This window comes from Crocuta crocuta, unplaced genomic scaffold, assembly GCF_008692635.1.
Source record: "Crocuta crocuta isolate KB4526 unplaced genomic scaffold, BGI_CrCroc_1.0 scaffold299, whole genome shotgun sequence".
NCBI lineage: Eukaryota > Metazoa > Chordata > Mammalia > Carnivora > Hyaenidae > Crocuta > Crocuta crocuta.
The window spans coordinates 3,405,177-3,416,956 of NW_027532747.1; the positions used below are offsets into that span (position 1 = coordinate 3,405,177).

At 53.4% G+C, this 11,780-nt stretch overlaps 1 protein-coding gene across 1 annotated transcript in view; it reads left to right on the top strand.

The window, feature by feature from the left end:
- Positions 1-2,471: 2,471 nt before the first annotated feature.
- BCL11B (BCL11 transcription factor B) overlaps positions 2,472-11,780 on the top strand; it is a 109,425-nt gene continuing 100,116 nt past the window's right edge. Inside the window, exons 1-2 of the mRNA XM_077780828.1 lie at positions 2,472-2,661; positions 7,237-7,605. Of these exons, the coding sequence (XP_077636954.1) occupies positions 7,317-7,605 (289 nt within the window). The 5' untranslated portion in view covers positions 2,472-2,661; positions 7,237-7,316. The remainder of the gene's footprint in view (positions 2,662-7,236; positions 7,606-11,780) is intronic.

The following is an 11,780-nucleotide window of genomic DNA, read 5'->3' on the forward strand; positions in this document are numbered from 1 at the left end:
CGCCCGGGGGGGCCGGGGGGGGGGGGGGGGGCTGGGGGGGGGGGGGATAGCATCAGTTTTACTGGCAAAAGTGACACCAGATCGAGGTTTGATTAATGGTGCTGCGTTCACCGGGACTTTTTGTCCGGCATTTTGACACACGCCAAGTCTTTTGTGTGGTTCCTGAAATTCAAGAAATTCATTCTTTATTTCTTTTCTTTCTTTCTTCCTTTCTTTTTTTTTCCAAGAGAGCTGATAATCTGCTTGGGTGTTGAATTAGCCAGCCCGAGTTATTTTACTAGAGTGAAATCCCAGACCACACAAAATTAAGTAACTTCAAAGTTAAAAAAAAAATCGTCTGTTTTATACAACTTTTTTATGACCTCCTTCCACTGAACTGCAGAAACACAAATACATTTGTGAACGTGCTGGTGAGTCCTCTGCTAAAACAACGCGCACAAATGACTGGAGAAAGTTGAATGCCAACGTTACTGCGATTAGCGTGTGCTTCAGAAATGGATGTGCTGCTAAGAATTTTTTTTTAAATGGGGTCATGTTTAAATTTCTACCTTGGAAAGGAGATGTTGAAAATGGCTTCTGTCCCTCCTCTGTTGCTCTTAGCCTCAGAGAATGTCCTCCAGTGAAAGGCTTCAGCAGCCTGGTGTCCTGTATTGGAAGGTCCTTCTTTTCTTCTGCTTAGCACCTTTGAAAAAGCACAGCATTAAATAAAACAAATCTCTTCATTTGGCCTCAAAGCATGCTTTTATATCCCATCCTGATGAGCCCTGTTGTGGCTCTGAAGATGTAAGGCATTTCCAGCTTTTGGACTCTTCTGAACGTGCTTGGAAAGGTTTCTACGGTGGTAAATCTTTTTTCTTTTCTTTCTTTTAAAGCAACTATTTTATTTATCAAAACATGGGTCACTCCATTCTCTGGTTTTGTGGAGTTGGCTTTTTGTTAGTAACCTTTCAGTCATGGACAGGGTCTGTGAACGCACCTGAACGCTGCTTTCCTTATTCATTTTGCCTTTTTTTTTTTTTTTGGCTGCTTTTGAATATGTGAGACCAGGCCCCCTGAGCTCAGATTTGGGAGTTTTGGAGAGGTGGATGCGGTGGGAGGAAGGGAGGCTTGGGTGGTGATGGTCTGCAGCGTAAGTTAAGGGTGTTTTTCAAGGAGCTGTTGTTAATATGCCAAAAGCACCCTGAAAACAGGCTGAGGGGTATAGGGCAGTGCTGTCTGTGGGGGGGTCCTCCTCCCACCCTCAGACCTCCCCACGGGGGCTGGCGACTGACATTCTTCCTGTACCCCCAACAGGAGCTTTGCCTTCCTGGAATGCAGGCCAGGCTCAGGCCCTCCCCCTCAGGCCCCTCAGCCAGACCCCAGGTCATTTCCACGGGTCTTCCCCCTGTCTTCCTACCCGGATGCCAGAAATCACACAGTTTCACTGGAGGCTCGAGCTGGGGTTGAGGGGGGGGAGCAGAAAGGGCCCCTTGGGTTTGGTGGCCCTGCGTGTGCCCGACTTAACAGCGGACTTGAGGGCGCTAGAGAGGAGGCCTTTGGAGGATGTGGGAGAGGCGCAGGGCCTAGGCCAGCAGCTCTGAGACCTGGGCGGGGCGCCCTGCTCAGCCCTCCTGAGAGGGCAGGCGGTCAGGTGAGGGAGTTCACCTGTGCCACGTGGCCTGCTTCGATCGCCAGGCTGTGTCCTCCCAGGGCCGGAGGCCGCCCTGGGTCTTGCAGGCTGGCCTCGCTGGCTGCAGGAATTCGGCGGGCAGAGGGGGCAGGCGACCGGACGGTGGCTCCCACCCTCAGACGCGTCCTAACCCCCCTGGCCCCGTGAGGACATTCCCCCTAACGCTCGCCTGGCTGGGCCTCGGATCCGTTCTTATCTCTGCCGCCTCGCCGGGCACTTCATTATTCCCAATGTTCGAGAACTTCATAAAACCTCTTGTCGTGCCTTTAAGCGCCATCTAGTCATAGATTATTTTCTCCACCAAGAATTGATTCCTTCTCTCTCCCATCCACCCGTCTCCCTCCTCCCCTCCCCTCGGTTGTTATTTTCTCTTGGATCCAATAAATTAAAAATTGATGGCAGCTCAGAAAGTGTTGTGCTCCGTCGAGTGCGCGTGTTGGCGGCGCGGCAGCGTCGCCTGGAGTCCCAGCCCCTCCCGGAACGTTTGCGGGGAGGAGAATGAAAAGATCCCTTCGCAGATTATTGGTGCGCGTGGGCTCGCCGGCAAGGGCTTCTGTCTTCGTAGGAAGCAGGTGTAAGGCCTCCAGTCGGACGCCGGGCGCCGGCGGACGGATGCCGAACGTTTCTTGTAAACACGCGTATACATCACGACGGTGGCTGTGACGTTGGTGGCACACGATTTTTAGAGCCTGGCACCACTCCCCCCACATCCTTCTCCTCCCCACGCCCCCATCACCGACACAATAATTCTTGTAGGTTTCTCTTGGACTGGGGCTTAGCCGTTAGAGATTTGGATTTGAATCGGTGCAGGGGCAGCATGGGCCTGTGTGCCCTGAGTGAAGCAAGGCAGGCGCACTGTGCTTTTGGGACAGCGGACGGTGGGCCCCCCGGCTGGAATTCCCCCAAAGGGCAGGTGCATGGCCAGTTGTTACAGATGGACCAGGGCGGGTGGGGCCCTTGAAGCCCTGCGTGTGGGGGAAATCACTGGCCAGGTAAGGCCCTGCTAACCCTTAGCAGCGGCTGAGGGGGTGGGGGGGCGGGCTGCTGGCTGCTTGGCCGTCCGCCTTAATGAGGTCTTTCCATTTCTGTCTTCTGCCCCAAATTCCTTCCCAGCCGAGCTAAGGCGTGAGGGGGTTCGTCTTAAGATCAGGCGCTTCCCCCATCTACTTAACAAATATCCACTACTATTTGTGAACCCTGATTTCATTGCTTCTAAATGCGTTTATCAGCTGGGAGGTGGTCTAGTCTTGTAAATAAAATGTGGTTTTGTTGTAAAAGAAAATTAACTCTGTGTGTGTGTGTTTGAGGGAGAAAATATATGTCTGTCCACGAGCTTTAGGATTTCGTGTTTCAGAACTGACCCCAGTGTGATAGCTGACATTTGAACCAGAGGCCCGCCGCATCCACTCGTTTTTCCTCTTAATGAGTCAAACATTTTAGCAATCCCTGTCCTTCATTCGGCTCATAACGGCGAGAGCAGCAATATTTTCCGAGCCGCCTGACACTTGGGGAGGTTTTCACGAAAGCAGAAGTCATGTCGGAGGGAAGACCTCATCTCTGCCTTCTTTCTTCAAGGGCCTGAGTTTGCAGGACGAGGCAGCCTGAGGGGCTGGCCTGTTGGGTCTTGGGAATTCAAAAAGCTGGTTTTGTTACGTGTCTTTTCTTTTCTCCTTTCCCGGTGCTTTCTTCTCTCTGGGTGACAGTCTGGGCAGCTCTGGCTCCTCCAGCCGGGGCCTGGTGTCTCTGAGCTGTGTGGGGCCCGGAGGCCCTGGCTGCCCACGGGACAGGGAAAGGAGGGTTCCAGGAGCGTCAGGCTTGTCTCCCCGGGCCCTTCCCTCAGCGTGGCGAGTGGCTTCTTCTCCTTTTATTTCTGCCGGCGTCAGGACAGTTCTCAGAAGGGACGCACGCGCGCGCACACGCGCCTCACACACCCGGCCTGGTATCCGCCTGCCGGCGGAAATGAAGCCACAGCCCAAATGAAGCCACAGCCCGACTTTGGAGGTGTCTCCGAGGGCCGTGACATGAGCCTCCAGGCTGAGCAAGCTGTCTTGGTCCGCCCCCTGCGTCCCAAAGCGTGACAGTTGAGGGCTTCATGCTGACTCTGCTGCCTGAACTTTGGGGGGGGTGTTGTTGCCACCTTCCTGGGAAGTATCTCAGGCTGCGGGCGAAGCCCAGGGCCCCACAGCCCAGGGGTGGAGAGAGGAAACCCCATTCTTGGAGCTGTCATCTTCGTGTTTTACTTTCAACACTGACAGTGGGAGGGAAGATTTGTCTGTTTGTTTCTCTTGCCCCTGGCCCTCCCTCGGGGGCAGGCGAGCTGGGCGCTGGGCGCTGGGAGGTCCGGGTTCAGAGCTGTCTGCAGGACACCCCGCGGGGGCTGGCTGCCCGGGAGGCCTGGCCACAGAGGGGGCTGGGGGGAGGGGGCGGGGCCCAGAGTGGGGACCGCAGCTCAGTGAACAGTGTTGGATATACTTTCAAACTCAGTGAAGGGGGTTCACAAGGCCTGCTGCATGAGGAAAGTGAAAAGGCAGAGAGAGCCAAATAAAGGAAAGAATACCAGATGTTACCAGAAAAAAAAAAAAGAGAGAGAGAGAGAACTGCTGGTACCAAGGGTCCGGAGAGAGAGCTCATGAACAGGCGTACATGACCTTTGCTCATTTTCAAAGTAGCCGGTGTTTCTTTTGAATTAGAAGGACGAATTGAAATTAATGTAGCTTAAACCCTGGGAGCAGAGAGGAGGTGTTGGAGCTTTCTAGAGCTCTTCCCAGGGGAGCAGACAGACAGGGCTGAAAAAGTTAATGAAAAGCAAAACAAAACAGAACAAGGAAAAGAAAGATTAAATTATTGAGCGGCAGACACCCCCCCCCGCCCCCGCCCCTAGTCCTCAGCGAGGATGGTCACGTTGGAAGGGACAGTGACTGTGATGTGTGCCAGGCCTGCTCACCAGTGGCTTGCTACCCTTCCCACCAGCAAGCTCACCCCTGCTCCGTCTGAATGCTGTTTCATTTTGTCCTTTTTTTTTTTTTTTTTTTTTTTTTTAACAAAACAATATTTTGACATCCTCCTCCCATTTATTAGAGCTCCCTCTCTAGAAATGGCGCACAATACATCCTTATATTTCTAAAGAACTGTTTTCACAGCCCTCTCCTTTGGCTCTGAAATTATGTATATGTAATTGGTAATTAAAGGTGCGAGCTTTTCAATATAAACAGTATTGCTCAATGTTAGATCATTAAAGGGAAAAGAAGCACCGAATAATTACCTTTTACATTCTGACAAACCGTTTGCAGGAATCTGGTCCCCCTACAACCACCGTTCGGTGTGAGGGTTGTGATTACATTTTAACCATACCAGAGCATCTTTTCATAAAATAAATTGGTAAATTAATTGTGTATTGTCTTCCAGCTCTTTTTTTAACCAAATTCCTGATTCTTTTTTTAAATTTTTTTAATTTTTTACATTTTTAAATTTTAATTGTTTTTTCTTTCTGAGAGAGAGAGAGACAGTGAGCAGGGGAGGGTCAGAGAGAGAGGGAGGCACAGAATCCGAAACATGCTCCAGGCTCTGAGCTGTCAGCACAGAACCTGACGCAGGGCTCGAACCCATAAACCGTGAGATCACAACCTGAGCCGAAGTCTGACGCTTAACTGACTGAGTTACCCTGGCCCCCACCCCCCCTTTTTTTTTTTTTTTTTTTTTTTTTTCAGTAAGAGTGTAATTAATGGTTCCCGGGGCTGCCTTGGTGAAAACTGTTTTTCTTACCTTATAGGTTCTTTGTGTTAGAGATATGCAGGCAACAGATTTAGGAATTCTTCACCTTCAGGGTATTTTTGTAGTGCCATGGGTCTAATGCATGTCTATATATAATTCATGGAGGTCTCTGTCTGCTTTTTTGTAACCACAGGCAGGATCTCAAATTGTAACTTCCCTTCCCAGCAACACCTATGTATGTGCCCACCTGTCCACGTGGGGTGCAAACGTGCTGTTTGCATGTACGGTCCATGCTACATTCAGCATCGCACATGGACTCTCCCAGGCCCTGAAGAAGCTGTGTTTAGAAAATCCAGAACAGTGATTTATATGTAGGATGGAAGATGCCACAGAATTTTTTCCTTAAATTATCTGTTCTTTGGCTCTGGCCCGTCAGTAACTTCACGGCCACGGAATGTGCTTTCCTCCCTTCTGTTCCTTCTCCCTGTTCCTCTGTGGTTTTCATCGTCCCTCACTTAAATACCGTACAACTTAACGTCTACCTGCCTCCTCGGGTCGCAGGCCTCTGGATGCCTCTTGGCTCTTCTGAGGACCCTAACACTGGTGCCATCTTTACGCCCAAGTTATTGGCTCTGGAAAAATTCTAACCCAAGTGTGCTCAGACCCTGAGTGTCCACTTCCCTTATTTATGACACTTTTGGCTGCCGAGCCCTCCAGCTTTCCCCCTGGGGGTTGCTGCTTTTTGAGGCATTTATTGGCTTCAAAATATTTGGGTCCTATGTCCCCTACCAAAAAAAAAAAAAAAAGGAAATATATCGACTGCTAAAGAAACGTGAAAATGTGCAGCCCATTCAAAGTGTGGCTTCTCATCGGCCAAGAAATGCTTTTGGAGTCTGAACAGTTTTTTTCCCCCTTTCTCTGGGAGTGAAAATAAAACCAACAAACAAACAGACAGTGGGGGAGCTGACGAGTGTTGGGAAATCTACAAAGTGATGGAAGTCCGACCAGGGCAGGAGCCCGGGGTTGGCAGGAAAGACAGCTCCCTCTTCAGCGAGCACTCTCCCTTCCCGGCATTGTGCTTTCCTTCACGATTTCTTTTTGAACCAACACTCACTTGTTGCTTTCTGAGCATGTGGGCTCCTTTCTCTCCCAAGGGCTGGCTGCCTGATGCCTGTCTAGGGTGCTGCTTTCTTGTCTGGGGTGCGGCCAGGTCTGAGGTAGATGGAGACTAGCAGGGCTTCCATGAATGGGGAGGACGGGAATGAAAGGTGGAAGGGAAGGGGGAGGGCGGCAGATCCAGCCCAAACAGGGGGCAACCGGCGCTGGCTCACAGCCTTGGCTGCCCCCTGGCATCACCTGGGGAGTCTTAAAAAACAAAGAGACAATCTGGTGTTCGGATCTCCCTGTAACTGGTCTGAGGTGCCGGCAGAGCACGGAGTGGGGGGCGGTTTGGAGCTCCCCGGGTGATTCTCAGAGGATGTAAAGTGGGAGAGACACATCTCTAGCTCGAAGCACCGGGCTCAGGACCCGCTTGTGAAAGCGGGATGGGCGTTCTGTGCGTGTGCACGTGTGTGTGTTTACATGCTGTTTCGTGGGGGGAGGGTGTTGGGGGGGAATTGACAGCAAATAAACTACAAAGCAGTCAGTTCAGCAGTGCATTAAGCCACAGACAGGAGCTGCGAAGTTGCTCCTGGAGCCTCACTTTGCCCATCCGTGACTTCCAGGGGCCATGCGGGGGCTTGCTGACCTCTAGCATCTTCCTCCTGCTGGGGAAGGGTTGGAATGGCCGAGGGGAGCCTGTGATTGCCTAAGCCCATCTCTGTCTTCTCTGCCCCCTTCTCCTCTCTCTCTTCCAGCAGAGGCTGACCATGTGGAGGCCGCCATCCTCGAAGAAGACGAGGGTCTGGAGATAGAGGAGCCCAGCAGCCTGGGGCTGATGGTGGGTGGCCCCGACCCTGACCTGCTCACCTGCGGACAGTGTCAGATGAACTTCCCCCTGGGGGACATCCTGGTTTTTATAGAGCACAAGAAGAAACAGTGTGGCGGCAGCCTGGGTGCTTGCTACGACAAAGGCCTGGACAAGGGCAGCCCGCCGCCCTCCTCGCGCTCCGAGCTCAGGAAAGTGTCCGAGCCGGTGGAGATCGGGATCCAGGTCACGCCCGACGAAGATGACCACCTGCTCTCACCCACGAAAGGCATCTGCCCCAAGCAGGAGAACATGGCAGGTATGGAATGTCGTACCAGCCAGGACGCTGCCGAAGCCATCTCCTGGGTCCCACACCCGCCTCCCCACCTTGCCCGGCCCGGTGTCTGCTGGGAGGGTCTGGGGCCTACGGGGATAGGACCGCCAGCTGGGGCTCGCCCTTTCTGAGGGGCCACCGTCCAGGTGACCCTCAGGACGAGACAGACCTGGGGCTCAGAGAGGCACAGCTGGCTGAGGGTTGCTTTGCTTTTGGTAGTGAGACTCTGTTGTGGGTGTAGGTGGCCAGGGGTACAGAACAGAAATTCGGAAAGCTGCATGGCCCTCGGTTTGCTGGTGTTCTTGGCTTAGTCTCTGGCTGTCAGCCAACCAGTCCTGGATTGGACTCTGTTCTTCATAGCTTGGACAAATCAGTTTTCCCATCTGTGAAATGGAGCTAATGAAATCTGTCTCCATAGGGTTGCTGTGAAGTGTGTGTGAAGTGTGTGTGAAGATGTGGCCCAAGAGGAGGGCCCGGTAAGCACTTTGGAACAGGAGGCCTCATTTCCTCCTCTTCATCTCTCTGGCCTCAGATTCCCATGTGTAACCAGAGGTGATCTCAGAGGCCCCTTCTGATGTTGTCTGATCCTTCCGGTAGGTGTAAGGAAGGGCTCGTGGGGACGTGCTGGGGTATGGCACCCGGCTCCGGAGGCTGGACATGCCCTTTGTCATGACCAGCCGGACAGCCGGTGTCAGGTCTCGTCCTCCAGTCAGGTCTGTTGGCCACGGTGAGTTGGCACCAGGTCCCGCCGGGCTGTGGCCGTGCCGCCCTAGAGCCTCCTCCGGGCAGCCCCTGCTCTGTGCAGGCCACAGTGTTTGCTTCTGGTTCCCACTTCCGAGCCTCGGAGGCCCAGCAAAGGAAGAGGGCCTTGGTGGCCCGTGTTCCCTAGAACCTACAGGAAGATGGCATCAGAGTGCATGCGGAAGAGGGTTCAAATCCTGCCGGTTGACACTGGACCTGCTGCTTCCTGGGTCCAGGCCTCAGTTTTCTCATCTGTCAACAGCGAATGGGAATACTGGTCGGCCTGGTGTGAGGCTTGAATGAGCAGGGGCTCCGTAAATGCTTTGCTAGTGGAACTTTCCTATCAGGGGTCCCCTCTGGGGCCGCGGGGTGCGAGGAGTGCCGGCCGTGTTTTCAGTGTGGAAGCAGGTGCTGGAGGGACTGAGGCTCTGGGTGCTCCTCCTTGGAGGGCGGGCCTGCTGGGGGCCCAGGGCACCTGCTTCCGGCAGGTGAGATGGAGCAGAGGCCCCATCCCCCAGGAGGCAGTCAGCATAATGCAGCCAGCGAGCTGCGTGGCAGCTCGGAGAGGTTGGGCCTCGGTGTGCCCATCTGTAAAATGGGATGAATGAGATCTGTCTTGTGAAGAGGCTGTGGTGGTGTGCAGACTCCCACTGGCACATGCGAGGTGCTGGGGAGGCCCCATCGAATCATACTGGCCTGTGGGCCTCACCTTCCGGTGGGAGTCTTGCAGTGACATCTCACACGCTGTCAAATTGCCAGGGGCTTTGAGGAGAAAGTCCAACATGGTCAGGGCCATGGTCATGTTGACCCCGGTTTCTCAGAGTGCCCCGCGGTGCTGAGTAGTGCTGTCTTCCTTAGTCGAGAAGGGTGCTGGGTCCCTTAGGTTGGTGCTGTGGGGGGTCCCCGTGGCTTTCTTTTCTTTGACACTGAGGGGAGAGTTTCCTGGAGTAGAATAAACACCCGGTGTCAGTGTCCACAGACCTTTCTGGCGAGGGTGGGGGGTGGGGGGCTTCTGCCCATAAGACTCTGGTCCCTACTTCTGTCTCAATGGAAAGGCGTTTTGCTTTTACCGAAAACCATCCAAGCCCTCCTTTTACATTGAAGGTATTTCCCAGCGAGAGGCTGCCGATCACTGTGGGTAGGTTTGTTTAAGAAAGCGACTAAATGTGATTTCATAAAAGGCAAAGTTAATCTGCAAGGCGGCTTTGTCCTCATCCCCCCCCTGCATCCCTTTTCTCGGGCTCTAATACTGCAGCGGCCTACAGTATTTTTATTTTATGTGTGACGAAAGATATTCTTGGCCTTTTCTGTTCAGCAACAGGACGAATGGATTTCTTCATTCTTGAAGAAATATGTAAAATAATCCCTTAGAAGTCTAAAGAGATATGTTTGTTCAAAGCATTTAAAATGTTATTCTAATCAAAGGCACAAAACAGTCTCCGTGCCGTCATCGCACTTTCTTTCCAGTCTCTCTCTTCCCTTTTTCCCCCTCCTCACTTGGGCACCAACTTTTCTTTTTCTTCTTCTTCTTCTTCCTCTTTTTTTTATTTAATAAAAAGGAAAAGATTAAAGAATAAAACTTCAGTGGCTCAAATGTATAGAGTAATTTAATATGGTAGGAGCATTAATTATTTTAGCTTAATTGAATTCTGAGGACTTGCACTACTTGCGTTTCTGTAGACAAGCCCTGTTTATTATTTCTCTGTGTAGATTAACAGTAAAGGAAACACAGATAACTTTCAGTTATTTATTGTAAAATAAATGTGTCAATTCATGTGTAAAGCAAGCTGCTCAAAGATAATTGAGGCTTTATATTTTAAGAGGGGGACTAGGAATCACAGGCGCTTCTCTGCCCGGGCTTCCGGAAATCCGCACAGCTGCTGCCCAGGCCCGTGGCACTGCTGGCCTTGCCCGGGCCTCTCCTGTCCCTGCTTCCCGTCTGGGCTGGCGGGGGCGGAGGGGACGCGGCTTCACCGTGCTCCCTGGGGCCGGTTGCTGGTGGGTCCATGGCTGTTAACCTCTTGGGACTTGGCCTCTGGCTTGGCTCTCTCGAGTGAGGCTCCCGCGGTGACCCACAGTGTCTTTCCTTTCCTGGGGCCAACAGACTGCGTGTTGTCTAGACTGGTTCTAGCCCTCTTGGCTTCCAGGTGGTTCTAGAGGCAGAGATCTGGGAGGCGGATGGGCAGGGCTGGCTCGTAACTGTGTGGGCTCCCTTCCACCCTCATGGGTGCCCCCAGGGCAAGACGGGGGTTGAAATCCCGTCATCAGTCATTGCACCCGGGTAGGACCCTGGATCGGCTCTTTCCTTGGGACACTGGAGCCTGGACGCAGGCATAAAAGGAAGAGTTAATGTTTTTTTCTTTTCTTTTTTTTAACGATAGAGAAGTAGGAGAGTAACAGGAGGAACTTTCTGGAGCTTTGTATCCTGGAGAGCGTGCGTTCGTTTGTTCATTCACTAAACAAGCACCTGTTGCTCTTCCCCTGCCCGAGCATCCCCACCTGGCCAAGGGGTGACGGAACCCCCAGGGGGTGGGAGCATGGCCTTCTGGGCTGCCTCTCTGCCCCCTTGGGGGATGCGGCTGAATGTGAGCAGGCAGCAATCCCGCCCTTGATGTGTGCAGTTATGGCCCTGCGCCCTGCGCCCTGGCCGCGTGCTGTGGGCAGGGGAGGTCCGTGGAGCCCGTGTCTGAGGCCCGTCTGGGGACGGAGAGGGGCAGTAGGGCAGAGGCGGGGGCTTCAGCCTGGAGACCCGACTCCGGGGCAGCTGTCTGCCTCTGGAGGAGCTCTTCCCATTTCCTCCGTCCCCTTCCCACTGTGTTCTCCCAGCTGCGTGGACGCTTCTGACGGAGCCGGGAGGTGGGGGTAGCAGACCCTGGTGGGGGAGTGGGGAGAAGAGGTGGACTCCGGGGTTTGCAAAGAGCAGGAGTGTCCGTGCCGTTATCTGAGGAGGGGTGGGGAGAAGGGGGCTTGGGGTGCTTGGGGTTCTCGGCCTGCACCAGGGAGGCCACGTGCTGCCTGCCAGCCTCGGGCCACGTAACCTGACCTTCGGAGCTGCAGTTTTCTCACATGGGAGCGCACCCAACAGTAATTGTGGGGTGCAAATGACGCGTGCCTGGAGCACGGTCCACGTGCTGCGGATTCGTGCCCTCCTCCTCCTCCCTTGCGGGTGCTGTTACCCCAGCTCCATCATTCCCTGCTGTTCGCTGTGCTAACGTAGGTCTTCCAGGAGTTGGGGAGAAACTTCCATTGGGCTTAGAGAATTCTACCATCAGAAACCATGTCCCAACAGCTGTCATGTGCTCCCCTCCCCCAGCATCTTTGGTCACGTTACTGTCGTGTGGTGACTGGATAGATGGTGGGTTGCTCTGGGGAAGACTATGGGGAGCACGGGCTTTGGTGCCAGTCGGGAGGGGTGCAGT